We start from the raw sequence: 27983 nt of genomic DNA on the forward strand, positions 1-27983 counted from the left end.
ATTGACATGGTAGCATCCTGCCTAAGAACCACCAACCATGGCCCAACCAACAGTTCAGTATGTACAAGTTTTCATAAATCTTTTCCAGAAGAAATCTACTGTCCAGACTCAAGACTCAGCCTTCTCACAAGTTACCTCATCGCAATCACAGCTGCTCTAACCCCCACCTCCACTGTGACCCCCAAGACTCTGCTCACCTTTATTCTTCAGACATAGGCATCCCATGTGAACAGACACTGGGCTGCCCATCAGAGGGGGCAGCACTGCCTTCCTTCAAGCTTCTCACACACTGAGAAAGGTAGCCAACTGTACTAGTTGGGCATTTTATGGCCTGAAAGCCACACCCCATTCCCCATTCCACTGCTGATCATGCAGTGGTCAGCAGTGTATGATCACTTCCCTACCCAGGAAGTAACACATCACAGTGAGTGACATTTGAATCTCTACCTCTGGGGGGCACTGTGGAGCAAGGTGGTAGATGAAAAGGAAGCCTCTGAAGTGAGTCATCTGTGATCACTGGCACAGTGTTAACCTAGCATGCACCAGAGGAGGCCCAAGGCATCATGGGCACTATTTGCCAGCAGAGCCAAAGAAATATATATCCCAAGGACCTTTATAAACACATGAGAGGTCACAAAACCAGACCCAGGTAAAATATAAGACACTTACCAGGTAAAATATAAGACACTCCAGGTACATTTGAATTTAATATGCACAAGTAATTTTGTTTTTGCAGTGCCAACAATTGAAACTAGGACCTTTGCACAGAACTACATCCCTCAGCTGATACTTTATTTTTTGTTTTGAGATAGAGTCTTGCCACGTTGTCCTGGCTTGGCTTAAATTTGCAGTCCTCATCCCTTAGCCTTCCAGAGTGTCGGACTATAAGCACATGCCACCAGGCCCAGCTACAAGTGACTTTTAAATGTAACTGTGCTCCATACTAAGATCATGCAGTTGTAATTATTTGTGTATTCAAAACTTAAATTTAAATGTGGCATTCTATTTTTGTTTGGTTCATTTGTTTTGCTAAATCTGGCAAGCCTAGACTAAAATGTCACCAGGCGTAGACAAGGAAGACACTGGCTGCCGGCCCAAGATCACTGGGAGCTGGGCGAGCTTTCCATGGTAGGCCTTGTGGAACCCACCTGATGCCCACCCCAGATGGAGTAAGGACAATCAGAGGCTTTGACTGCGACTCAGCAACTGTGGATGCACAAACTACAGAGAGCCATGCTTGTGTTAAACTATATTTGATTAATTGGTTTGTCTTCCCAAGTCTGGGCCACATTTCTTAGACTTCTGTGCATAACCTGGTCCATCCAGAGGGGGTCCTAGAAGTCACAGCCATCCACCCAGTCGCTCAGGTCCTTGCCCTGGCAGTGACGCCTCCAGGTCTCCCTGAGGACAGAGAACAAGCAAAGAGATTACATCAGCTGCAACCCCAGGCACTGCTCAGAGACACTTCTCAGAACACGCAGGAGACGCTGGCTCTACACTGGGGGAGGAGAGGCAGAAAGAAGGGGGGCACAAGTATACTGGGTGAACAAGCAGGGAAGCCTCTAGAGAAAAAAAGAGTGCAAAGGAAGAGTATGGTCTTAAAAATTCAATATCTAGCTTCCTTGTATGCTGTTTGCCCACAAGTCACCAGCAAAGACCTAGAGTCTGAAACTTAGGTGTGAGGCTTTTTTCCTACACCCTCATGTTTCAGTGACAGTGAGTGACACCACATTACATGTATGCAGCCCTTTGTGGTACACATAGCACCATTACATCTGTCACCCATTTATCACCACCACCTTTCCAGGCCCCAGCAGCCCTTATGTAGATTGGGCAGATATTATGTTCCAGTTTTCTTGATGAAACTCACCCTGAGATGTAAATACTTCCCAAAGTCCACAGGTAGTAAATGACGGAAGTGTGCCCACACCCAGCCCTCTCAGGCTGCCAATCTGGGTATTTCCATCATTGGTTACTACTGTTTATAGTCTCTTTCAGGACCATTACCTTGTTCTAGCTCGCTGTTGATATCTTGAGAAGATAAACAAGACCATAGGTCCTAGGAATCCAAGTTCTCAGGAGTCCCAATTTCTAATTCCTAATGCTGTCCATCATGTCAAGGTAACAGAGCCCAGTGATCAAGAGTGCCCTAAAAGACCTCTATAAACCTATCAAACAAGAGATATCGACTAGCTTGTTCATGCCTTCCTCCAGTCTGTAAGATCCTTGAGGGTGAACTCTCAGCTCCTTCTGAGCCTGGCACCAGCGCCAACCCTGGTACACCTGAGTCCTCAGTGCCAGTGTATATCAGGAAGGAAAAAGAGCCCCCTTCCATCTTCTGGGCCACTTCCTGTGTTTAGCCTCAGACACCTCTCAGGGGTTCTCACCCCTGAAATTTTCTTCCAGCATAGAAAAGAGAGCTCTTTTTTCAATTTATTTAACTCATAAGGGTAAATTTCTTCTATCCCAAGAGGGTGGTCCCCAGATCTCAAGCCTTTGGGTCAGTGCCTGAACCTGCATTCTCCCCTCCCTATTTTATTTTTATGTTTCATTACTGCATGTTAATTATATAAAATATTGCATTTCAATGTAGTACGTTTATACATGTACATAACATGTTCTGATCATATCCATCCCCTTACTCTTCCTTATATCTTCTTCCCCTTTATATGCTTCCTTTTGCCTGATAATAGTCTCCTTTTTACTTTTACACCATCCTTTTTTTCCCCCCCTACATATTAGGGAAAACAGGTAGTACTTGACTTTCCAAGTCTGACTTATTTCAATTAACAGGCTGATCCCCACACCCATCGATTTTGCTGCAAATGACATAATTTTACTCTCCTTTAAGGCTGAATCTTCCCTGATGCTGTGACATGCATTGCATCCTACAGAGATGGCCTGATCCCAGAGGCAGTTCCTTTAACAGTTCTCACACCGACACATGTCCACAGTTGTGGCCATTTCAGGGCCCATCTCTAACCCTTCTTTACACTCACAGTCACTTGCACCTCTTCCTCTCCCTCCTGGGTTGCGTCTCACCAGTCCTTTTATCCAACAGTCCATTATGCACAGCTCCTCTTGAGTCCATCACCTGTACATCTGTCCCTGTCCAGACCCTACATCTCGCCCTGAGACTCCTGCAAAAACATCCAAGCAGTCTTTTCCAGCCTTGCCTCTACTTTCTCCTCCTTTCTTCTGCTCTTGGGCCAGTATTCAGTGGTCTCAAATTTCCCTCCCCAGCCTTACCAGCTGTCACATCTGTCCAGGGTCCTGATCCTCCAGCACCCAGACACTGCCCCTAACCTTCTGTTTTCTCATCCAAAAGTGTGAAGGTAAGGAAGGTTGGAAACTAGGAAACCCCTATCAAATGAAACTGGGCAGCTGTGGGACCCCTCAGAGAGGACAGACTCAGAGGCTGCTGCACGAACCAACCGCCTCATCCAGTGCCTCATGCAGTGTTCATCCAACTCTCTTGTCAACTCTTCGGCCACTTGGCGGGAGATGGGGAAAGAGAAGGCTGAAAGTGGGAGTACCCAAGCCCTACTTCTGCTTCAAGCAGAAAACCTCTTTTTTGATCTCTTACACATCTCGAGATTTACATAAAATTTAGTTTTTATGTAAGTGAATCCATAGGTTAAAAAATACAGTCTTCTTAGACCCCAATCTAAAATATCTTTAAGCCGACATCACAGAACAGGCAGATCTTGGAGAAGCCAGGCTTGACTGCATAGCCAAGTGACTGCCAATGGACTATCTGTCCTCCCTGAAACTCTGTGCCATCTGTAGACACCTCAGTGGTGATAATGCCCACCACAGAAAGGAATTGTGAGGGACACAGAAAGGTGCCTGGGACAAAGTGAGCGTTGCTAAGGGTTAACTCCTGTTAACCATCAGTCCCGTCTACATTTCCTTGGAGAGAGGGCTCCATCCCAAGTTACTTACCAGTAGCCCAGACCCTGGGGCTCTTGAGCAATCTTCATGGCACAGACAACGGTATCCTTGAGGTCAGGGCTCAGCAAGTCTGGGGTGGAAGGGAGAGATACACAATGAAGGAGGAAGGGGAAGCACTGGGCATCTAGGGTGTCTCCCTTTGTCCCTCTATCCCTCTGTTTCTCTCTCCCTTTCTCCCTTTCTCCCTCTCTCCCTCCTCTCTTTCTCTCCTCCTCCTCCTCTTCCTCTTCCTGCTCCTGCTTCTGCCTCCTCTTCTCCTCTCCCTTTCTCCCTGTCTCCCTCTCTCCCTCTCTCCCTCCTCTCTTTCTCTCCTCCTCCTCTTCCTCTTCCTGCTCCTGCTTCTGCCTCCTCTTCTTCTCTCCCAATCTCTGAATCACAAGTGCTCCTCTCTCTCTCTTCCTTCCATCCTGTAGCTCTAGGGCCCACCTCCCAGGTGGGACTCCATATCAGATTCATGGAGTGCCCACCTCATTGCTTCTTGCAGATCTGTCTCCTGGGGGACCTGCTCTCGGACATAAAGACAGGAGGAACAAAATGAACTGGGAAGAAGCGCACTCTGGTATAAGGCCCAACCCCAAATAGCCTAAGACAACACAGGCTCATCCTACCAGAGCAGTACACCCGGCACTGGTTGTGGGAGTTCGGGGTGAGATTTTTGCACCACCTCCGGCTGTTGATCTGGAAAATGCCGTTGTTGGTGCTTCCATCTGCCTCATGGTCCACAGCACCCGTATTGAAGCCACTTGTGAAGTAAGCAAGGCAGACCCCTGTGTGAGCAGAGATAGACCTGGTGTCAGATGGCCAGGCCCCTGCAGACCAGAGTACTCATGGCACAGGTCCCACGTACTGGCTCCCAGCCTCGCTCACTTCAAAATGACCAAGGCAGACACTTTCCCACCTGCTCTGCAAATGGATCAACCACGGTTGAAGAGGATATAATGACTTCCCAATCATCACATACAGCTACCACATAGCAGGAGTCAAGACTGGATCTCAGGTCTTGGAACTCTTAGGCTAGCAATCTTCCTGCTTTTTCATTGATCAATGCACAGTAGGGCTCAATGTGTTCGTCAAGTTAATTCATTAGAGCCAGGTCTTTAGAGGCAAGATGAGGAAGACAGGATGGGATGTACAAAGGGGACTGAACAAAGCCTCTCTCCTCGAGTCAGCGCCATTCACAGACTGTGGGGGAGAGAACCAGGCCTCCCCCGGAGGTGATCCCCACCTGGAAACCATATCACTCTCATTGTTTTGTTGAGTTCTCTTTTGATTTGATTATGTTAAATCTGAAAGCATGAGCAGCTATTTAAAAGATAGCAAGACATATTATGGTAGCCACTTTGGATTTACTAGTGGCTTGTTTTGAAGTCCTTTATTGCATTTATTGCTTTGTTTTTATTGTTTCTGTTCGATTTTTACTATGTCCAAAGGTATCTGCAACTGTTTTGAAGACCACAAAAGGTGTTATGGTAACTATTGATTCTGTAAGGTTTTGAAGTCCTGTATCACTTATATTGCTTTAGTTTGATTGCTTCTATTGTTTATTTTCCTTGGTTTTATCCTCTTTAAAATAAAATAAAGATTAAAAAATAAAAAGGGTGGACTAAACAAATGAGTTCAAATGTGACTACACTTCACAGACAGCTTCCCAAAGCTTGAAAAGTTTAGTAGCATGATTTGTCCAGCTTGCTTCCTAAATTCAGTAAGGATATCTATGAAAAGCCCTTCCCAGACCTCACCACAGTTCAGTGAAGTTTATATTTGTAATCTCATGGAAAAGTTATTGCAGTTCCAATAAGTTAATTCCAATCTACCACTTCCAGTACAACCTATGGCAAGAATGAAAACATTAAGGCATATTAGTAGTTGTGGAGAGCCAAGGGGGTCCTAAGTCCAGCCAATATGATGGCTAGCTGGAACAAAAGCCAAACTCAGATTGTATTCATTTGTGAGGAGAGGAGTGGCTAGGGGATGAGAGACTGTGAGAGGGGTGGGAAGTACAGGAATGCTGTAAGCTGGGCCAGGTAAGAGGCCTGAAATCACCTCTGCAGCACAGAGAGAGAGAAAGAGACAGAGACAGAGACAAAGACAGAAGGAGAAAAACAGAAAAAATAATCTACATAAAACAATTCGGGCCAGTATCTAATATTTTGGGGTCAGTATTTCAGCTCTGATGTGTAATTTTTTATGCCCTCAGAAGTGATAGCCCCTTATCTTGAGGCTCTGTCCCAGTTGACAGTGTTGCTCTCTCTGCCCAGCTCATACAAACTTCTCATGAACTGTGGGGTGGGCAGCACTGACCTGTGGCCTTGCTTTAAATTCTACACACCAGCACCTCAGCTGGAACCATTCACATTGCTTAAAGCCAATTGAGGGGATAAGGAAATGTCCCAGCCTGCTCTGCACACATCAATTCACAGAAATAGGGCTAGGTTTAGCCAAAATGGAGACGATTGCTCTTCTCTCAAGGCAAATCATCCAGGCGGTCCTCCATAGGTGTCTGCTCCACATGGCCATGATTAAGTTTATTGGGCTAAACTGGTCTGTTCTTTAACTCCTGGCTTTGCCATTAGAGAAAAATGAAGGGAGAGTTCCAATTTGGCCCCTGCTGCCTGCCTATTCTGTGTTTAACTCAGGGCTGGGCCTTCTCTATTATCTCACTGACTCCTGCTTTTAAAAACCTCAAAAAGCTCCCCCTGAAGGCCACACCCCTTGAACAAGGAGGAGGGAGAGAGGGAGTGGAGGGAGGAGCCAAAGGCCAGTAAGCAACAAGGGAAAAGTGTTCTCACAGTCAGCCAGGCTATATCCCCGATAGCCATCCAGGCCGAAGTCTCGAAGCACTCTGGCCAGCTCACAGCGACTGTAGACCTTGGCCTCGTTGGAGTTGAGAAGACAGCTGAGCAGAAAGGCAAAGACCAGCAGTGTCATCACAGGTGAGCACAGTCGACTTCTGAGAGCCCAGCTCCTTCTGGTTTCCATATGGATGGCAGAGGTGGAGCCCCAGATACCCAGGCTCAGAGCTGAGCTTCGGGATGGAAGGCAGCTCACTGGCCCGGGTCTTCCACTCACCAGCAGTTACTCCTTGGAAGAAGAAGGGACAGGTTATCTGAGTGTACCCCTGGGAAAGGAGAAAGGGCATGGACCGAAGATTCTAACAGGGCACCTTAGCTCCTTTGCATCCACCATGAAACACCAGCCATACTCCTAAGACCCCAGAGAAGGTTCCTGAGAGCTGGTCCCCTCCTTTCTAGCCCTACCCAACTCCACTATGGCCAGGCAGCTGAGGAAAGAGGAAGGAAATCAGAGAGAAAACTCACAACTTGAGCTTCATACCACATTATTTAGGCATTATTTAGTCCCAAGGTCCAAGATTTGACCAGTAGGAAGTGTCAAAGTTTGGACTGAGACCAAAGCTGTTGTGAGTCCAAAACCCCACTAGGGTATGGCCCTTAGCTGATAGTCCAGAAGGGATGGGCTCAGCAATCTCACTGGTATAAACCCATCTATAAGCCAAACTGCCAAGGGACCTCCTTTCTAGTGGTCACCTGAAGTGATCTCCTGACCTGAAGTGACATTGTCACTCTGGAGCTCTCTCACACAGAAAACACTCTTCCTCCTCCACACAGAGCCCTGGAAGTTCTGAGAGTCTCTACCCCTACCACAACTCTAAATCATCAACCTTGAAAAATCCCTTCTTCTCCAAAGCTCTCTATCCTATTGCTTTGCTCTCCACCCTCTCCAGTACCTCTGACGATATTAGCTTCTGCTGACTTAGCCTCCTGACTCCTTCACCTCTCCAGGCCTCATGACCTTCACCTCCACGCTGTCCCAGTCACCTATTCCATGGTATTGTTGTCCCATACCTTTCATCACCTGATGTTTCCCCATCTTTGCAATCTTCTGTTCTCATCTATCTCTGACCAATCCCTCTGACACACCTTCCCACCTCTTTCACAACCTATGTCCACCACATCTGCTCTCCACCTTCAGAGTCAACACATAAAACAGTTGTACAACCTGAAAGTGGATGCCCCTGATCTCCAACCCCCCTATAAATGTCCCTGAGGGTGACAAGGTGGCTGATGATATGACTCTACTGTGGGTTCAAAGTTCATCTCTGTCCTTTAGTATATATCAAATTTTGGACACTCCAAGCCTCATTTTCTTCCTCTATAAAGTGAGGAAATTGAAAACACCTGCCTCACAAGCGTATTAAGGGAATAAATGCAAAAATGCATGAAAGAACTTAGCTCTTCATATTAAAAATAGACTAGCTATTGTTTCTACTATGAACCAAAATGAGCACTGGCATTAATACTTTCATGTGGTCAATGTTCTTTCATCTCTCTCAAAGGAAGGTCAGAACCCTCATGAATGTTCCTGAACATCAAGCCCAGATGACCACCCTACTCCTGATGTACTGAAAAAAGCAATAGGATCACTTAGAATCCCAGTCTTCCTATCTTAGCCCCATCCCACTTCAAACTGGTCCAATGCCTCATGCACCCCATCCCCAGTACCCTAGCATTAGGATGAAGTGCCTCCATGCATATATGGGCCAATCTTTCCTACAGGATCTAGATTTCATCTTTTCCTGTCAGTCAGCTCTCCTCCCCTAGCCTCACCAGGACCTCACCTCTATCTGTTTCTCCTTGTCCTGGTGTGGGCATCATGACTGGTTAAGGACCAAGGTCTTACACACCTTCTTGAGAGTATTGTCCTTATCTATGCTGACTGACCTCTTCCCCATGCTTCTCATCCAAACTTCTGTGGGGGAAAGTTACATTGCATTCCTCACCATCACCATTTGCTTAAAACTGCTCTATCCTGGCCAGTGGATCCTTGCAGATCTCACTGTATCGGGGTCCTCAGCAGCATTTCACACTGCTGACCATTCCTCTGTGGAAACCCTTGTCCTTCTTGGTTCCCAGGCCCTGACCTCTTGCTCTGGTTATTTCTTATTCTCCTTTGTGGATTCTGATCCTACCCAAGCTTTAAACGCTGAGATGTTTTCTAGGCCTTTCTACTTTGGGCCCCAATCTCTTCTACTTCAGGATACTCTCTGGCAGCCCCACTGTTAACCAGACCTGCAGTGTGACAACCTTCCATTACCTTTCCCTGAGACCTCAGAGGACACTGGCTCCCTTCCACTTGGTTAGCTCACAGTTATCCCAAACTAAGACATCTAAAACAGAACTAATGTTTCCCTAAACCTGCCCTTCCTGTGTTTTCAACCTTCTCTTCCTTTGTTTACAATAGTATGGCCATCCATTTGTCCAAACAACAAATATGGCTGCTCTTCTGTGCTTCTCCAACTCCATTACTACATCCTTCATCCATTCTCCAGCCCATACAGCCCAAGTCCTATTGACAGTATCTTTTCTCCAAGAGTAATTGTTTTTCTGAAGTTCAAATCACCATCCTTCTGGCTTCCTTATGAAAACTCCTCATATCCAGCTTTGACCCCTCCTCCAAACACATGCAACAAGGTGAATTTTCTAAGTACAAAGGCCAGCCATGTGACACTTCTCACTAGTGCCTGCCAGCTCCATTCTTAAGCATGGGTCACAGGTCCTTGGTGATCCAGCCCTGTCAGCCTCTTTCCACTCAGACTTTTCACTCCAGTAATGCCACATTGTCCATCCATTCAGAGCAACTTTTCTATGTACTATGGCAATCCTTTCCTTGCCTCTATAATTCTTACTCAGTCTTTAAGGATCACAATAGGAATGAATTTTCCCAAGAAATTCTGGGGGAGCAGTGGCCCCATCCTTCCCACAGCATCCCAATCTATTAGCTGCCTTTCCTCCTAAGGATTTACTATATGTCAGTCTACTCTGTCACCATACAACCTTCCAAAGAACAGTGGCCTGCCAGGTCTTCTTTATCTTCATATCCTGAGACTGGGGTTGCAGGTATAATTTGACTGCTCAATAGATGTGCCTTAAACTGAAATACACGGAAGTCCACAGAACACAACCACAGAATTCCTTCTCATCAAGTGTGTAGAGCAGGAGGGAAAAGAAACACACTGCTGAGCTCTTCAGATGTGCTAGACACTGGGCTAGGCCCTTTCTGGATATCTTCTAACTTAATCTTATCTAATCCTCTTAACAATTCAAGGGCAATAAGCTTAATAGCCTAATTTATAGATGAGGAAACCAAGCTCCCTGCTACACACTGGGTGGTTTTGATTCTGTCACAGTAAAGTGACTTAAGGGTGAGTCCATCCTGAACATTTCATGCAGGCACAGAGGCTTAAGAGACTCTGAGACCACAGACCTGCCAGCAGCAATCCCCCTCCCCACTTGCCAGGCCAGGATCCCCCCATCTCTGACCAGCACCTGCTTTTTCTGTTTCTCTCCAGCCATCCCAACCCAGGGCCCTGGCTAACAGCTCTAGGGTGAGGGCATGGGGACCTCACTGATCAGGGATCCTCCTCACCAGAGCTGAGGTGGTGGTGACAGTGACAGTAGCAGCTGTGGCCCAAATCTCTGCTTCACCTCAGGACGTCCCGCACAATAATACTGGGATCTTGGCACTTAGCGTTAAGGGGAAAGTGGGGAAGGCAGGCTCCAGACTGACCTAAAACCTTCTAGAATTCCATAGCTCTGTGAGCTCAGCTTCTGGAACCCGTCCCACCCTCTGAGCTCTGAGCAGCCCACCTGAGCCCCTCAATTTCAAGATTCAGGGGCATGTTAGGAGTAGATAATCCCAACCTTTTTGACCTGGTGCCACTTGCACACACACACACACACACACACACACACACACACACATACACAGTACTTTACTTTGAGAGATGACTCTCCTCCCTACAGACCCAGGCAAAGACAGCAGGTGCCCACTGCCTCAGAGCTGTCCATCTCACCACTAAACTCTTTTGCCTGGAGTGCAAGAGACAGGCACTAGTGAACACCAGCTGGGAGACCCAGAGAAAGTGGCTTAACCTCTCTGTTTCCTAATTCTCAAAGGAAAGACGACAACATCTACATCACAGTATAGTAAGAGAGCTCAATAAAGCATCTATAAAGTGCTTAGTCCTCAGGAATAGGGAATTAATAAATAGTAGCGATTACTACTAAAAGCCCAGCACAGCAGAGCCACAAATATGCTTCATTGCAGCCTGTCTGCCTGCCCCAGTCCAGGCCAATCAAGTCAGAAATGAACATACGAACATCAGTATCTTTTATTTTCCTTTGGAAAGGCTGTGACACACATACACACACACACACACACACATATCAAAATAAATACAGTTATGTTCCAATGATGATTTTTTTAAATGTATAAGAACACTTAAGAGGAAATCTCCCTCTTCACAGACTTTTTTTTTTTTTTAATTTTATTTAAGGAGAAAAGAAAAAAAAAGTACGGAAAGGGTACAAGTTATACAGATTTACAGAAAAAAAATGAACAGTAGGAAATCACTAGTTAATGGATTACATATTGTCATCTTAGAAATAATTGTTCAAGTCACAAAATTAAAGCTTGTAAAGTGGACATTCCATCAATGATACTGCAAACAGTTCTGTTCATTGATCCAATAAAACTCTGTGATATCATTTTCTATCTTATACACTTAAATATACATGCAGTTATATAGTTTGGAGCACTTTCTTTTCCTCTCTTTTGTACCATGACTATTACACATTTTGGATTTCATTGCTCCCACGGTTCTTATTACTTTTTTGGAAGAGAGTAAAACCAAATGTGACATAACAGAACAGAATCGGTCAAGTCAAAAGGGTGGACATAATAGATAATGTAAAAACATAATACAAGGTGATCAACAATGGTTACCATAATGCCTCCCGCTATCTCTAATAGAATTGCCTATATCGTTAGTTTTAATACAATTGAACAAAACAGTAAAGAATAAAACCGACAAAACCAAAACACTGGAGACATTGTAGGTCTTCAAAAGTAGATAAAAGTCAACAAGAATGGGCGTCATAATGAATCTCATCTTCACAGCTGATGTCTAAACTTTCGAACCTGATACTATCCAGCAAAACAGAATAGGGGAACATCAGTTAAAAACCAGATGGTGAGAGTAATACAGGGCTTTAAATCAAGGTAATGAAAAGTCAAAGTGGGTTACTATAATATATCCTGCTATTTTTTTCCTTTAATTAAAAGGATAAAGATAAAAAAGTAAATAATGGAGTGGAGATTGAGATAAAAGAGGGCATAACAACGAAACAGCGCAGATCAAAACATAACCATTTAAGCAGAATAGTGTTTCACCACCAGATAATCCTAACCTAAAAGTAGTTACCATATTGTCTCTTTCTTTGAAATCCTTGAGAACAACTTCGTATACTGTAGCATTAAGTATATCAAAACAATGTAAACCCATTCAAGAGAATGACAGCATTACAGAGTATTTAGAATCGACTAACAGAAAATGAACAATGGTTTCTGTATAATCTCCTTGTCTTTAAAAAGTTTTTGCTTATACTATTGTACATAATAAAATCCAATAAGATACAGCCTATTTAGACCATTGGAGACAGAAGGACAAAAGCTAGATGAGACTTCAAAACAAGATGATACTAAATCAGTATTACCTATTAAGATGTCATTTTCTCCAAAATAGCTGTTCCTATCATCCAATCTTCTCTGCCTCATTTCTGTTGAGCTCTTTTTCTGTCAGTAGCTGTCAGTTTGTCTTCTTCATTTTGTTCTCTGCTCCATTCGTTGTGGCCTCTCTGCCATTATTTCTGGATTCTTTGTATTTTTCTTTTTTTAGAATATCCTGCAATACTCTCTGTAGAGTTGAATTGGTGGTTGCAAATTCCTCCAGTTCCTCTTTATCCTGGAAGCACCTTGTTTTTCCATCAATTTCCAGGGACAGTTGTGCAGGATATCTCAATCTTGGCTGGAGATTATTATCTTTCAAAGCTTGAATTATTTCCCCCCACGCTCTTCGTGATTTGATGGTTTGTGCAGAGAAATCTGCTGTAATTCTGATGGGTGTTCCCTTGTAAGTGGTCTGTTTCTTGTCTCTGACAGCTTTTAATATTCTGTTCTTGTATTGAATTTCTGGAATTTTTATTATTATATGCCTGGGTGTTGCTCTGTTTGGGTTGTAGGTAGCTGGGGTCCTGTATGCCTCATACATCTGAGTATCTTTACCTTTTGCTAAATTAGGAAAATTCTCCTGGATTATTTCTGTGAGTAGCTTTTGTAGTTCACTTGTTTGTGTCCCTACTTCTTCTTTTATGTTCTTAATCCTTAAGTTATGGATCCTCTTATCATCTTCTTGTCTTTGTATTATTGCTGTTTGTTTCTTTGTTATTTTTAAGAAGTTTTTCATTTCATTCTCCCATATTACAAGTCTGCCCTCCAGTTCAGATAGTCTGTCCTTAGTTTCTTTCAAGCTGTTATGCCAGTCTTCGATAGACTTCTTAGTATCTTGGTAGTCTCTTTGAACCTGCTTCACGTATTCTATGCTTTCTCTGTTTTCTCCATCAAACAATTCTCCCCTTTTTTTCTGTTCTTCCATTCCACCGCCTGTTTTTTCTTGGGTGGTACTTAGCATTTCTCTAACTATTCTGCATACTTCTAGCTTCAGGTCGTTGATAACTTCATTCCTGAATTGGTCTATGAGGCTCTCTATATGGCGCCTTATGTGTATTGGTACGGTGTCTGCTATTGCCTGTTTCTCAGAATTGGGGGCCGAGGAGTCTTTCTTGTTGCTGCCTCTTCCCATATTCTCTGTTCCTTATATATGCAAGCTTATATAAGAGGCCCAGCTTCTCTCCCCGTCAGCCACAGCCTGATCGAATTGCGCCGGTTAGGTGTTCCCGCTCACCACTGCGCACCAGTGAGTTACGGACCAGGCAGCCTACGCGTCTCCCCTCCCAGCCACCGTCAGGCTCTGGGATCTGGGTTGGGACAGTCTACCAGGTCCGCCGGCAGCGTCATGCAGGCCAGGCACTTTTCACCAATCCCGCCCGAGAGGGGGATGTGTGGCTGGAGTCGCCACCACGCCCTGCTCCCGCAGGACTGCTCGGGCCCAGAAAGTCCTCCGCTGGAGTCAAACTGTGGTAGAGTGTCAGTTTCTCTCACTCACCTCACCACAAGTCAGTGCACGCCTCCCTGCCATTCACAGATTGCCGTTCTCAGAGCTTCTGTGTGTCTCTCTCCTTGCCGAGCCACTGTAGAGGCAGCCAGCCGCCGCGCGGCGGGAAACCCAAATCGCGGCTTACAATGGCGCGGGGTCCAGCCTCCACACTGAGGCTTTTCTGTTCCTGTTTTAGCACCAGGACTGCATTCCAAGTTGGTTTCTCTCAGCCCAGTTCGTTCCTGAGTCAGCAGAGCATATCTCCACCTGCTTATGTCTCCTTAGTCCGCACCATTCCTGGATTCTGAGCCGAGTCTTTCAGAGAGCCTCCGGTAGTTGCTGTTATCTGTCCGCCATGTTCTCCCGGAAGTCTCTTCACAGACTTTTAAGTGCACTATATCTAAGCTCATTCATCTTGCTTGATTCAATCTATGTTCATCAAGTGGTGATTCCCCATGCCCCACCCCCTTCGGCTCCTGTAATCACCACACCACTCTTAGATCATTACAGCCATAGGAGTCTGACTTCTCTAGTCACCCACAGGAGGAATCATTTTTCTCTCTGTGGCTGGCTTGTTTCACTTAACCCCATCTCCGCTAGGCACCCCACTGTACAGATGCACCTTGTTTCCTTGACCCACTCTTCTGTGGATGGGTATTCAGGCTGCTTCTACATCTTGGCCAAGGTAAACAATGCTGCAATGAACACAGAGTGAGGACAGCTCTCCAGAATCATGATTTCAGTTCTTTTGGATAAATATTAAATACCCACAACTGGTATAGCCGGACTGTAATATTCTCTTTTTTTAATTTTTAAAGAAATCTCCATAGGTTTTCAAACCTGTCACATTATCTTGCATTCATACCACAGCACTCAAGAGTTCTAATTTTTCCACATGTTCACCAACACTGATGGCCTTTTGTTTGTCAAAAAGCCATTCTGACGGGTGTAAGATTATATTTCGTGGTGGTTTTGCTGTGTACTCCCTTAATGACCAGTAATGCTGAATGTTTTTTCAGGCACCTGTGGATCATTTGTATATTTTCTTTGGAAAAATGTCTGACAGGCATCAGTATTTCCTAAAAGCTCCCCAGAGCTGAATGTGGTGGCACACTCAGATCATGGACCGGTGCAAGAGACAGGCACTAGTGAACACCAGCTGATAGCCCAGAGAAAGTGGCTTAACCTCTGTTTCCTAATTCTCAAAGGGAAGATGACAACATCCACCCCACAGTATATTAAGAGAACTCTATAAAGTGCTGTAATCCCAGCACTGAAGAGGCTGAGTCAGGAGGATCACCAATAGTTCAAGGCCATATAATGAGTTCAAGGCCAGTTCGCACTACAAAGTGAGGCCAAAAAAACCACAAAAATCAAAATAACAAAAAGAAAAAAGCACTCTCCAGATAACTTAAACGTGCATTCCAGCTGGAGTGTTTATTCAGGAGAAACTGCCCAGGATTTACACATTTTGCCCCTGAATGGCTGTTGTGTCTTAAAGAATTAACCTCCATTTTCTCACCATTAAAGTGGAGCCATTACCCTGCCTCACCCTCTGTAAACGTGACCCTATATTCCAACTCTCCAATCCTGTTTTCTCCTCTTTCCCTCCTGGGGGCAGGGGGCAGGGGTACTCATATTTATCAACGCATGAAGGTGCTGACCACCAGTATCAGTACATTTTAGCTATTGTTTTTATTACATGGCCCTTGGTAGTGATTCTATCTGGTTCTTTTGGGTTTTACTGCACTGGCCTGCTTTTACTATTGTATTGCTTCTTGTTATTAAGTAATTTTTCAGCTGATTTTATTTTATTGTGTGTTTTGTTATTTCCCAGTTGACTTTTACTTTTAAATGGGAAAAAGAAAACAACAGCTCAAAAGGAACAGTTACGAGGGCAGACAAGGCCCCACTGAGGGTTTCCAGTCTTCATTTCTCTGCCGAGCTCCCCATATATCTTTCCTGCTTCCAAAAAGCAGGTGCAGATTCCTAGCAGAGAACTTCTGTTGCCTGCCTCCAAGTTCACACTGTCCAGTAGCCTCTCTACCTTCCCCGTCTTCAGGCCCAGTGAGAATTTATAAATAATATTGAGTTCTGGGCCCCACCTCCAGCCAATGATGTCCAAATCACTGGGGGTAGAGCCCAGTCATCAGTATTTTTGTTAATGCTCCCTGCCCATTCTAAAGTGCTCCGTACTGAGGACCACGGTTCAACCAAACTTCTTCTAGTTCCTTAAGTGTGTGACAGTATGTCACATCCCTGTCTTTTATAGTATTGTATATATCAAATTCAGTCTTTCTATCCCAACTCCCTGGGTGGCTTCTAGTCCTCCTTGATGCTTGAAAGTTTCTCCTGAACTCCTTGGGCTGACCTAGGACCCTCAGTACTCTTGCACAAAATCCTGTGCTAGTTCATAACCTCAGCATCTGTCTCACTCTACCAGTGTATTTTTTCCTCACAATCATTCCCACTGGATTAGCAGAGGCTTGATATACATCTCATGATTGTTTTCCCAGTGTGGAGAACAAAAAATGAAAATGGTAAGAGAATAAAGATATAAAGAGATTATTATGGTTTGTGTCTAGATATCCCCCCAAACCTCACACAGTTTTAGATGTGGCTTTTTTGGAGGTGGCTAAATCTAGAGTATGTGATTGATTCATGGTGCAATGCTGGGATTAAGGGTGCTGAGATTAAGAGTGGGTGGTTGCTTGATTGGTCCACCACTTCGACTAGCATGGCCCTAATCCCAGGAGACTGGATACAACATAAGGGACAAAAAGAGGCTTGTCTTCCCCTTCCCTTGCTTGCTTTTGCTGTCTTCTGCCACCATGAACTGTTTCTCTTCTGGGATGTCCCTCTGCCAAGTCCCTCTGCATTAGAGCCAGGAAATTGTGGACTGCAACTTCTACAAACTGTAAGCTAAATAAACGTTTCCCCCTTTAAATTTCGGTGTCAAGTATTTTGTCTCAGCAATGAAAGAAGAGTAACTAAGATAAAGATTAATGAAAATAACCTAATTAGTTTGTCCAGAAGCAATTTAACCCAGGAAGGTCAGTCAAGAGAACATGGAGGCTGGTCCCAAGAGTGTGGCAGAATCTCCACAGACAATGGAAAAATGCACTGTCCTCTGGCTATATGCAGAGAAAGCCTAGACCTCTAAGGTAAAGACCCTCAGTCACCCCCTCCAAACTTTGTGCACTGAGAATAGAGTGGACTTCTTCTCCATGGGATATTCTTATTCTTTTCATCAGTGGTCTAGATATGTGCCTATAATCATGACAGTACTGTCAGGAGAACTACAGTATATAAAAAATGACTTAGCTAACTGGGCATGGCTGCACACATTTATCATCCCAGTACTCTGGGAGGCTGAGGCTGGAGAATTACAAGTTTGAGACCAGCTTGGGCAATTTAGGGAGACCTAAAAATGAAAAAAATGCCAGAGATGTAGCTCAGTGTGAAGGACCTGGCTTCAATCCCCAGAGAAAGGAAGAAAGAAAAGAAAAGAAAAGAAAAGAAAGAAATTCAACTTGACATGATTACAGCCATGTTGGTTTTGACCAACATTTTGCCCACCTGGCAAGGGCAGGGTTACCGGACATGCATCACAAATTCTAAAGGACAAAATCATTAAGATAGTCAGCTGTGGATATTGTGCCAACCACGGATGCCTCAGCTATTTCTGAAGTGACATGGACAAGTTATTGTTTTTGAAACAGGCCAGACACAATGCACCTGCTACTCACTATTGTATTAGCTTAGTATGAAACTCTTTCCTTGGTCGAGCCCTCAGAATACAGGGCTCCTCCTGTCTCATTGCCGCCCAAGACATGCTTCCATCTGTGAGTCCCTAGTAAGTGACCCTTGGTGCAATCCTCGATCCACCTGCATCTTTCCACTGTCTTGGTGTACTTCAACAGACCATTTTTCTTCTGCTAGTTCTTTTCTACTAGGACTGTGCTTTTCCAAAACTCCTGAATAGTCTTCCTCCGCCATTTTCTTTGTGTCCACTCAAATGGAGCAAAAGATAGCTGGTCATACAGTATGCTGAGTGTTTCCAGGAGTATACTTTGGATGAGAGTAACATTCAGATCAGTGAAATAAGTAAAGCAGATTATCCTCTAAAGGCCGACTCTCCTCTGAGTAGGAGAAAATTCTTGCCTGACTGCCTTCCAACTGATATATTGGCACTTTTTTCCTGCTTTTGAACACAAATTGAATATCAGACCTTTCTGGATGTGCCTGCCAGCTTTCAGACAGGAACTACACCATAGGCCCTCCTGGTTCGCAGGCTTTCTGACTCAGTGGAACTAAGCCATCAGCTCTCTTGGGTCTTCAGCTGGCCAACTTACTCTGCAGCTCTATAATAAACCAGTCTCTCTCTCTCTCTCTCTCTCTCTATCTATCTATCTATCTTTCTCTCTCTCTCTCTCTCCCCATGTGTGTGTGTGTCTGTGTGTGTCTCTCTCTCTCTCTGTGTCTCTCTCTCTCTCTCTGTGTCTCTGTCTCTCTGTCTTTCTCTTTTTCTCTCCCTCCCCCTTTCTCTCTAGTCTTGGATGGATGAATAAATAGCTAGATGATAGATAGCTAGATAGATAGAGATAGATAATCGATAGCCTATCTATTCATGCTGCTTCCCTAGAGGATCTTGATTGATAAACCTTCGTGTGAAGTTAGTAAAACACCATTTAATAGATGCTGAGCCCCTCAATTCCTGTCAGTCTCTTCCGTGACTGGAGCCCCTGCAGGCTGGCCTCTCTCCTCCCCCTTGCCATCTGTGACTTCTGCAGTTCAGGGCAACAGGCTGGGAGCAGCCAGACCCGGGGTAGAGTCCTAGCTTCTACTAGCTCTGTGACCTTGGCAGTTAGTTAGCCTTGCTGAGCTTCAGTATTCTCACCCAGAGAACGAAAAGATTGGCCACCCAGGAGGCTATTGAGGACCATGAGACAACACACAGGCATTCACAGGTAGTTGGCACTAAACAGATCTTCAATAAAAGGTAGCTTTCAGTTATCGTTATTTGGGGAGGTAAGGAAACACAGAAGCCATATTTTTAAGAACTACATTTGACGTGTCAGGAAAAACTCCAAGTAGGGCCTGAGGAATCTTGCACAACAAGCACAGGAGCTTGTTTTAATGGTCAGAGGCCTTTTCCCCATCTGCTGCTGGCCCTCACTGCAATCATAAAAACGTAAGATCTCTGAAGGCCTAAGATCTTGGGATAAGTAGGAATTGCTCTCCTCACATTCATCATCTTGTACTGAGGTCCCAGGGATTTTTTTTCTCAGGGAAATCGATACAGCCAGAAGAAAAAGGAAGATCATCAATCTTGGGAAAACTGCTTATTCACCCTTTTCATACTTTCGGTTTTGATCTCCCTCCAAGGTCAGAGACGGTTCTTCCATATCTGTCACCAACACTGGTGTGCTACCGTGGCTTATCTAATGAACCCCTCCCCCAGCCCCCACCCTCTCACCAAGCACCTCTACCACTCCGGCCCAGCCCTCCCAGCCCCACCCTGCGCTACAGCTGTTCTAAACTACCACCTCCTCCCCAAACTTTCCTGCCTAAAAGCCCTTCCTCACTGGGTCCCAGTGAGGGACCCAGTAATTCAGTTCATCCCTCAGCATCAACCCACCACAACTTGTGCAGAAAGGGTTAAGCCGGCACTCTGGTCCTCATCTCTCCAACTGATCTTCTTGTCTCATGAGTTCATCTCTCCCAGAGTCACCACTTTCCACTATAATTTATGTTGTGTATGACTGTGGCCCTCTCTGAGCTCTTCCAGAGCAAGAGTGTGTTATACTTATCTCTGTATTCCCATGACCTGTTAATGGGCAAGGCACACAGAAAGCACCAGAGAGAGGTCAAGGGAAGGCATTTAAAAACACACACATTGACAAGAAACATAACTATGAAAGGATAGCACAGAGGAGATCTTTATGATGATGAACTAGTTCTGTATTTTAATTGAGATGGTAGGTACATAAATTACACATGTAATAAAAGATTATAGAACCCTATGCCTGTTAATAAAATCTATGTCCTAGTGTAGCTCTTACACTATAGCTATATAAGGTATAACCACTGGGGAAAAATGTACACAGAATCTCTATTGTGTTTGCAACTTCCTTTAAGTACATCAAATTAAAAAGTTTCTTCATGGGGCTGGAGATATAGCTCAGTGGCATACACAGCATGCAGATATACCCAGCAGCTCCCTGGCAAACATAAGTCTGTGAGCTCAATTCCTGGTACCAAAAAAAAAGAATAAAAAAAAGAACTTTCTTCAAAAGGAAAAGTACATACCCAAGCTAACTGTACTGTCCTGACAAATCTAAAAAATTATTAGAAGTGAGTCATCAGTTCCAGAATTTTTCACAATGTCTAATGCAAGATTTAAAATTGACTGCTATCCCCTAGTATGAGAAGCTGAAATAATATATATATTATATATGTTATGATATATTATATATACACAATAACTAAGACAGTTATACTACTAATTTCTCTTAGTTCATTGAAAAGAAAAGTTTGTACTAAGATTGTTTGGACAACTAAATGCCAGTATCTTATACTCTGAGTAACTAATTTAAAGATAACATCCGCAATGTATTAACCATTGTTTCCCTCTAATTATCTTGTTTTGAAACTTTGTGGGTTCTTTTAATATAAAAAAAATCAACTGGCTCAAAGGCAAGTGATTACAACAGAAATGTAACTCAAGAGTGCTTTAACATCTGGTTGGATTAGAGTTTCTTTCCTAAACAGCTTCCTACCAGTCTAAGTGATTGGGGACCTGAGTAGATAGAATTAGAGTCAGTGCGGTCTTATGAACTGAACGAGGCCAGCTATGATTTTAACAAGCATCTGAGGAAGACATGCAGCTTTCCTTCCTGACTGGGTAGAAAGAGGATGCATGAGTGCAGGCAACTGTTGGGCTGATCAATGACTTTTAGGAAGTCAGCTGGGCAGAGAGGTGATCTAAAATCTGAGTTTGTGTTCTTAGCAGTTTGGGAACCCTGAAAAACCTGAGGTGCTAGAAAGGGGTAAATGAACAGCTTCACACCTTTGAAAGAAAAGAGCATAGACAAACCTAGGGCCTCTGAGCATCCCAGCAAACAGGATAGGCTAACAAGTGATCTGGGAGCCAAGAGTCCTTACAGTCTGGGGCTCTTAAAAAGTGATGTCTCTAGCACTTAGGACCTTTTGAGAAGTGTGAAGCCTTTCACAAATTGAAAATTTGAATAACCTGAGGCTTCTAACAACCCAAGACCTATAATAATCTGAAACTCTTAGTAACTCAGGTTGCCTAGAAACCTGGGACTCTAATTGCCAGAGACTCCTAGCAACCAGAGAGACTGCACATCCTGGAGGCCCAGTACACAGCCAAGCTGGACCAAACTCCCTCTCCCCCTGGCAGTAGCTACACATCAGATTTTGAGAGGCAGTAGGATCCAGGAGGTACATCCAGAATTCGGAACCACTGACTCACAGTTCATACTCCAATTTTGCCACCTAGGTCCCTGTATGTCCTATGGCTTAACCTCCCTGACCATCAGTTGCCTTACCTACAAGTGATGGTAATAATTATAATATCTAACTCATAAAATGATTGTGAGCAAGAAGTGAAGCTTATGAAAAAGCATTTAACAGCCATACAAATGCGTGCTACCATTTTTTTACTGTATCTTTCCCTTGCGTCTCAGTACACACCATGTTCCAAAAATTCCCCTTCCAAGACATCTTTCCCATCTTTTCCATTTCCATGGCTACCACCAACATCTCTGGTCCTTCCACTTCCACTGCAGTGCTGCCAGTCATCTTTCCAACAAACAAGGCTTCGTTTCAGTTTTGCCCACAGATTTCCCCTGGCTTCTCATTATTCTTGAAGTCAAGCTGACCATGATACATAAGAAATGTGATGAGAAACAACGATATGTGTTTAAATTAATTACAGTAAAACACAGATTGCCCTTAATCCTTCTAAAAGTATTCTGCCTTGCTTCAAACATATTTATCTTATTATTCTTGCCAATTTCTTGTGCCAGGGATTGAACTCATGTCCTCAAACTTGCCAGGCAGGTGCTGTGCTGCTGAGCTATAACCCCATCCTCTGTTCTTGCCTCTTTCCAAAGCAGTTCTGGATGCACTTTCCCGTGAATGTCTGTAATCGTGCTGTCCTGGATGCCTCACTGCCCTGAATCAGTTCCCAGTGTTTACTTTTCACAGTCATTTTGACTCTTGAGAAGGAGCTGGACACTGTCGGGTCCTGTGTGTAAGGTGAAGGAGAGCACACCATCATGTTTTACAAGGCAGACTTTCCACTGGATGGCACTCAGTGGCAGCATTCATTATGTTTTTCAATTATAAAGACACCATGAAACAGGACTTCCGGATCTGCTTCAGAAAGTGGCAAAGATGAAGGGGTAAGTTCATTAAAAGCAAGAGAGAATATGTTGAGGGGAAGTAATAGCAATATGTCTTTTACTGTAAATTTTTTTTACTTAAAGATTCACCATATTCTTTGATCCATCCTTGTAAACTCTTCACAGAGCTTCATCTTCAGTCCCTCTCCCAACCCACATAGAATCCTTCCTTTGTTCCTAAAACAAATCTGAGAAGTGGGTACTATCATCTCAGCTCCACAGATGAGGAAAATGAGGTTGAAAGCAGCTCAGGAACTTAACAACTGTGTAACTTGGTAACCACTTGGAAGCAGAGGTTTGAAACTATATCTGACTCCAAAAGCCAAGTTCTCAGACTAAAAGGGAAAAAAAAAAAAAAAAAAAAAAAAAAAAAAAAAAAAAACCCTTGGTCTTATTTTCAATTGCTATGGGAACCACAGGACATCAATTTGCGTTAGTGGAGTTTGAGATCTTACCGCCAGGGGGCACTCTCGTGGCACTCATGGGAAAATAAGCGTATGGACCTAAAACATATTAAGACCACACCCACTGAAGCTCAACCTGCAGCTCATCTCATTTTTCCATGCAACTCATGATGTATTTTAAGATGAATGATTGAAACCTGACTCCATGTTGCTGCTCATCAAAAAAGCCCAGTTATTATCACGTTAGAGGCTAAAACCTCATTGTTACTGATATGTTCTCTGTCAATAAAACAAGTTAATTTGCACTGTGAGAATACACCTATTCCTCCACTGGATGCAGTAAAGCTACTATTGTTTTTTTAATTAGAATAAAGATGACATGTAAACACTTTCAATTCTGGATCGATTTTCAGGGTTGGGAAGGCTGAGTGGAACAGCAGGAAGATGGTTCAACTCTGCTTCAGCTCAATGTCCTCATTTTATGAACATGAAAATGAAGATTTGCAAAGGGGCAGTGATTTTATTCAGGGCCCACAGGAAGTAAAAGTCACAACAAGGAGCAGGTCTGGCTTTCCAGAACATAATTGGGAGCTAATATACTTTGACAGTTCACAGAGTACATAACAAACCCCCTGACACTACAATTCATGGAGCTGAGTACACATTGTGGGACAGCGATTCTGGTCACTCCATGAGTGTGAAGAAAAGTCGTGGTTGCCTTATGGTGTTTTCAACACCATAATTTACTTCTTCATCTGTGAAATGGGAATAATGACATGCACCTTTCAGAAGATCTAATTTCCCGTACTTTCTTCCTTCTGTTCCATGTCTGACACCTGTTCTCACCAGCAAAGCTCTCAAGGGCTCAGGAATTAAGTAAGGAGGAAAGATGTTCTCCACTTAGCATGCAAAGGCAATTTCCCTCCCAAACACCAAGGGAGGAGCTGTGTTCCAGGACCACACTATCCAGTGGGCATGGGACACTCGGTATGCTAGGCAGCAATGGTTCCCAACTGGGGGTGGTTAGACCTCTCTATGGGATGCTCAGTGGCATGTGAAGACATTTTTTGGTTTTTAAAACTAGGAAGAGGAAACCCACTGGCATTTGGTAAATAGGAGTCAGGAATGGTGTATCTCACACTGCATAGGGCAGGGCCTCACAATTATTTGGTCCCAAAGACAGTGTTGTCAAGATCAAAACTTTCTGATATTCAACATAAAGCAGGGTTACCCCTCTTTGTTGAGCAGGGTTTCTCATTTCTCTGAGCCTTATTTAATGTCCTACCTAACCTATAAAATAAGATGATTTAATTCAATGATTTAGATGTCCCTCTAAATGCTCTTTCTCTACCTATGTTTCCTGGTCACAACCCCCAACCTCTGTTGACTTTGTTTACTGCACTTTGAGACTTTATAAGGAGCAAAATAATAACAATCCATTTCTATTTCCCTAAATATAAAATGAGACTATTTGTTTGTGTTACATTATTCCTACATTGCTATAAGAAGAAAAGAAATAATGTATGTGAAAGTGGCTTATACATAGTAAGTGTGGCCTGTGACTTTCCTAGCAAGAAGTAAAAGAAACACCTACCTCCAAGTTGAGGGGACACTGACAGTCCAAAGAACCCCTCAGACAAGCCCAGCTTGTTGGGTAAATAAGCAGTGGATGGCTTATGATCTGCAGCACTACCAAAGTTACCAATGTCTCTTTGTTAAGTTACTGTCTTTTATAGAACGTTAATTGAAAGAGCAAATGCAAAATAAAAAGCAAGATGAGACCCTGGGAAAAACTGTGTGTACTCCACTCACACTCCATCCTTATCAAGAAACTCCATCCATCTCAGAAGCACTGTCCAGCCACAGCGATGGATGAATTGTGCTGCAGTCTCAGCCTTTGCTCTAGTGGGGCCCACTGTACAGCTAGAAAGGGGTGGGGACCATCACAAGATGGAGTCACATTGGCTACAGTTCAGAGGACAATTCTCACTGCACGACACCTGATAAGAATTTGTCCTTAAAGGAAAAAACATCCTAATGGATCAGCAAAGAAAAAAGTTCAAGGAAACTGTGCTACACTGAAAAATGTTCTCATCTAACTGCCTCCAGAGCAGAAGGATCTGTGAGCCCCCGCCCCCCCAAAAAAAACATATTTTTCCAGAAGTTATCATAGAATCTTTAACTTGGCAGGCAGCTTAGCAAAGTGGGTCTGGAGATCACACAGGTATTCTTTTTCTTGTGACACTTCTTTAGGAGAAATATTTCTGTCAGAAAGAAAGAAAGAAACAAAGAAACAAAGAAAGAAAGAAAGAAAGAAAGAAAGAAAGAAAGAAAGAGAAAGAGAGAAAGAAAGAAAAGAGAGAAAGAAAGAAAGAAAGAAAGAAAGAAAGAAAGAAAGAAAGAAAGAGGATGGGAGGGGAGGAGAGGGGAAGGGAAGGGAGAAGGGAAAGGGAGGAGAAAGGGAGTTCCCAGTGGAATCATCATTTCAATAGCTCTAGACACTATAATAATGGTGACAGAGCTTTGAGGCCACCAAAGCTGACTGAAAGTCAAACTCCTTCCCTTGTCATTCTCTACTGAGTGACCTAATTGTCAATAGGGATGATCATAATGCAAATCAATTAGAAGCCCATGACTTCCAAGTGAAATAAAGAATTGAATAAGTGCTTAATAAATGTTAGTATTGCTATGTTCCAAGAACCACAAATAGGTCCCAGTTCATTAATGCATTCCCTGCCCAGGCTCAACTCCACTCTGTGGAGACAATTTCTGTGAGAAATTGTCAAATCCTACTTGGTTCCTTGAAAAGATGCTTGGTACCTCCGCTGCTTCCCACCTTTACACACACACACACACACACACACACACACACATACACACCATTTTACACACCAAAACCCTACAGTGGATGTTGAACCAAGCAAAGGGTATGTTGTGATCATATAAATGTGTTTACCAGCATCTTCTTCCCCAGCCCCCAATCGCACTCCTAAGAACACAGCTGTCAGCAAACATGATGGCTCTTGACCATTTAAAAGGAAAAAAGCATCAGGGTACCTTGAACCTCTGTAAAGAAAGCACTCTTGTAATACAGAATCTGTTCTGTGGTTAAGACAAGTCCATCTTTTATTGATTAAAGGTCAACTAGAATGTAGATAAGTTAAGCTACGCAGAGACCTAACATTCTGAAATGCCAAGTCCTAAGGCTAAAAGTCTAAAAGCCATCATTCAACTTACCAGGAGATGCAACCCGGGAAGAAGAGTAGGAGCCTAGGCCACTCTGCTGCATCTGAAATCCACATTGCAGCCTGCTCCCTGGATGCTCCTACTCTGAGGGCTCACACTGAGCTCCAAAACAGACTGTTAAAAACAGCATTCTGGCCAGCTGTAATTGTGCACGCCTGCAATCCCAGCTGCAGAATAAGGACCACTGTGAGTTTGAGACCAGCGCCGTCTACACAGTCAGTTCAGGGTCAACCTGAACTACATAGTGAGGCCCCATCTAAAAAAACAAAACAAGGACAACAAAAACAGCACTCTAGGTGCTGGGGTGTAGCTCAGTGGTACAACACCTGCTTAGCATGTGCGAGGTCCTGGGTCCAATCCCCAGCACCTTGATAAATAAACAAACAAACAAGCAAACCCAGTACACACACAGTCTCACAAGCACACACAGAGTTAATGGGGTAGAGCATGAGGCAGACCCATGAACTCTGCAGTATGTTCCAAAGAGCCAAAATTGACAAGACAGAGACAGGAAGAGTAAAGAGACAGATGGGGACAGAAGCACCCATGTAACAACAGAGAGACAAGTAACAACTACTACCCAGGTCCAGTTCCTCAAATATTCCAAACAAGAAGTAGAAAGCTGCTCTTCTCCTCGTTAATCCTTCCTTTCTCAGGAGAAGGTGGCTATAATTACTAGTTTTTTTTCAACAGTGAAAGCTAATTTATACAAAGGCAATGGAATTGTTCCAGAAGCTTTTTAGCTAATTTTACCATCAGAAGAATCCCATGCTTGGCCTTAAAAAGCTTCCACTTCCTTTGAGTCTAGAGCCAGGAGGTGAGAACAAGCCAGGTCAGAAGGCAGTGTGTGGTTAAGAAACGGGAGAGGTTCAGCTCCAGGGCTGGGCCCCTGGAGAAGGCAGCTCTCTAGATTCAAGGTGCTTAGTTCAAACATGAAGCAAGCTCAAGGTTGAAAGCAGCAAATGTCAGCAGAACCACTCTGGCTGGGATAAGGGCACAGCACAGAATATCCAAGCAGCTGGATGTACAGCAGTCAGTCCTGGAAAACCTGTCCATGCAGCAAGTGGGAAGGGAAGGAAACAGGTATCTGGCTCTATTTTCTTATTCGTCACTATCTCTTCAGTGCCTCACCCAGACGCTGGTATGTAATGGTGTTGAATAAACATTAGCAGAATGCAGGAGTGCAAGACAAAGCCCGTGTGGACGCCCAGCCCTCCCCCAGGGATCCACCAAGGAATGAGAGACGATGTCACTGCCGCTCACGTGACCTTCAGGGCAATCATTGTTGAATCGCTAATTTTCAGTCATCCAAGGAACAAAAGTCCAGACACTGTCAAGTTGTAAAGGACAACTATATTGTAGGAGAAATCTAATGGAAAAGCTAACACATGGAAATGGATTTGTGGATTGAGCTCTGGAAGCAGAACGTGGGAGGGATAAAACTGGCTGCTGCCCAGGGTAAGGAAGGCTGGCAGGCAGGAGCCCCCGGCTTGTCCTGGGGCTGCGAAGTGGGGAGAGGGTCACCTCGTGACACAGATAACTCCAGGCTACGGAGAACAATCCTGCCAGCCTCGGGGAAGATCTGGCCTATCCCCTCACATTCTATCTTCTGTGCATGGGCTTCCCATGCAGGCAACAGGCAGGTAAAGAAGCAGGGTGGCCACCTGGGATGGACTCATCAGTGGCTCAGTTCTGCAAGCAGCACCCAATGCCCTGTGCAAAAGGCGCTGTGGAGACCACGATGAAGTCAATAACGTCATAAAGCTATCATCCTCCCAACAAAAGACTCACAGCTCGAGAGTCCACCTTCTGTGAGTCTGAGGCAGGCAAGGAGCTAGAAATGCAGCAATCCAGCCAGTTGAGGCTAAACCATGG

At 44.1% G+C, this 27983-nt stretch overlaps 1 protein-coding gene across 5 annotated transcripts; it reads right to left on the minus strand.

Moving 5' to 3' along the window:
• Positions 1-673: 673 nt before the first annotated feature.
• Spaca3 (sperm acrosome associated 3) lies at positions 674-27276 on the minus strand. Of its 5 annotated transcripts, none has more exons than XM_063250961.1 (5): positions 26862-27276; positions 6744-7035; positions 4563-4721; positions 3946-4024; positions 674-1401 (listed from the first exon to the last, which is right to left on the minus strand). In XM_063250961.1, exons 2-5 carry the CDS (start codon positions 6931-6933, stop codon positions 1335-1337), a joined length of 495 nt encoding a protein of 164 aa, XP_063107031.1. In that variant the 5' UTR covers positions 6934-7035; positions 26862-27276; the 3' UTR covers positions 674-1334. The 5 variants fall into 5 exon arrangements, with proteins under 5 accessions (XP_063107031.1, XP_063107030.1, XP_063107029.1 ...); XM_063250960.1 differs by lacking the exon at positions 26862-27276 and adding an exon at positions 26100-26446; XM_063250959.1 differs by lacking the exon at positions 26862-27276 and adding an exon at positions 10399-10545.
• Between the last annotated feature and the right edge of the window lie 707 nt (positions 27277-27983).

This window comes from Cavia porcellus, unplaced genomic scaffold, assembly GCF_034190915.1.
Source record: "Cavia porcellus strain 051 isolate PalLab524CR breed Dunkin Hartley unplaced genomic scaffold, mCavPor4.1 scaffold_6, whole genome shotgun sequence".
In the NCBI taxonomy this organism is placed as follows: Eukaryota; Metazoa; Chordata; class Mammalia; order Rodentia; family Caviidae; genus Cavia; species Cavia porcellus.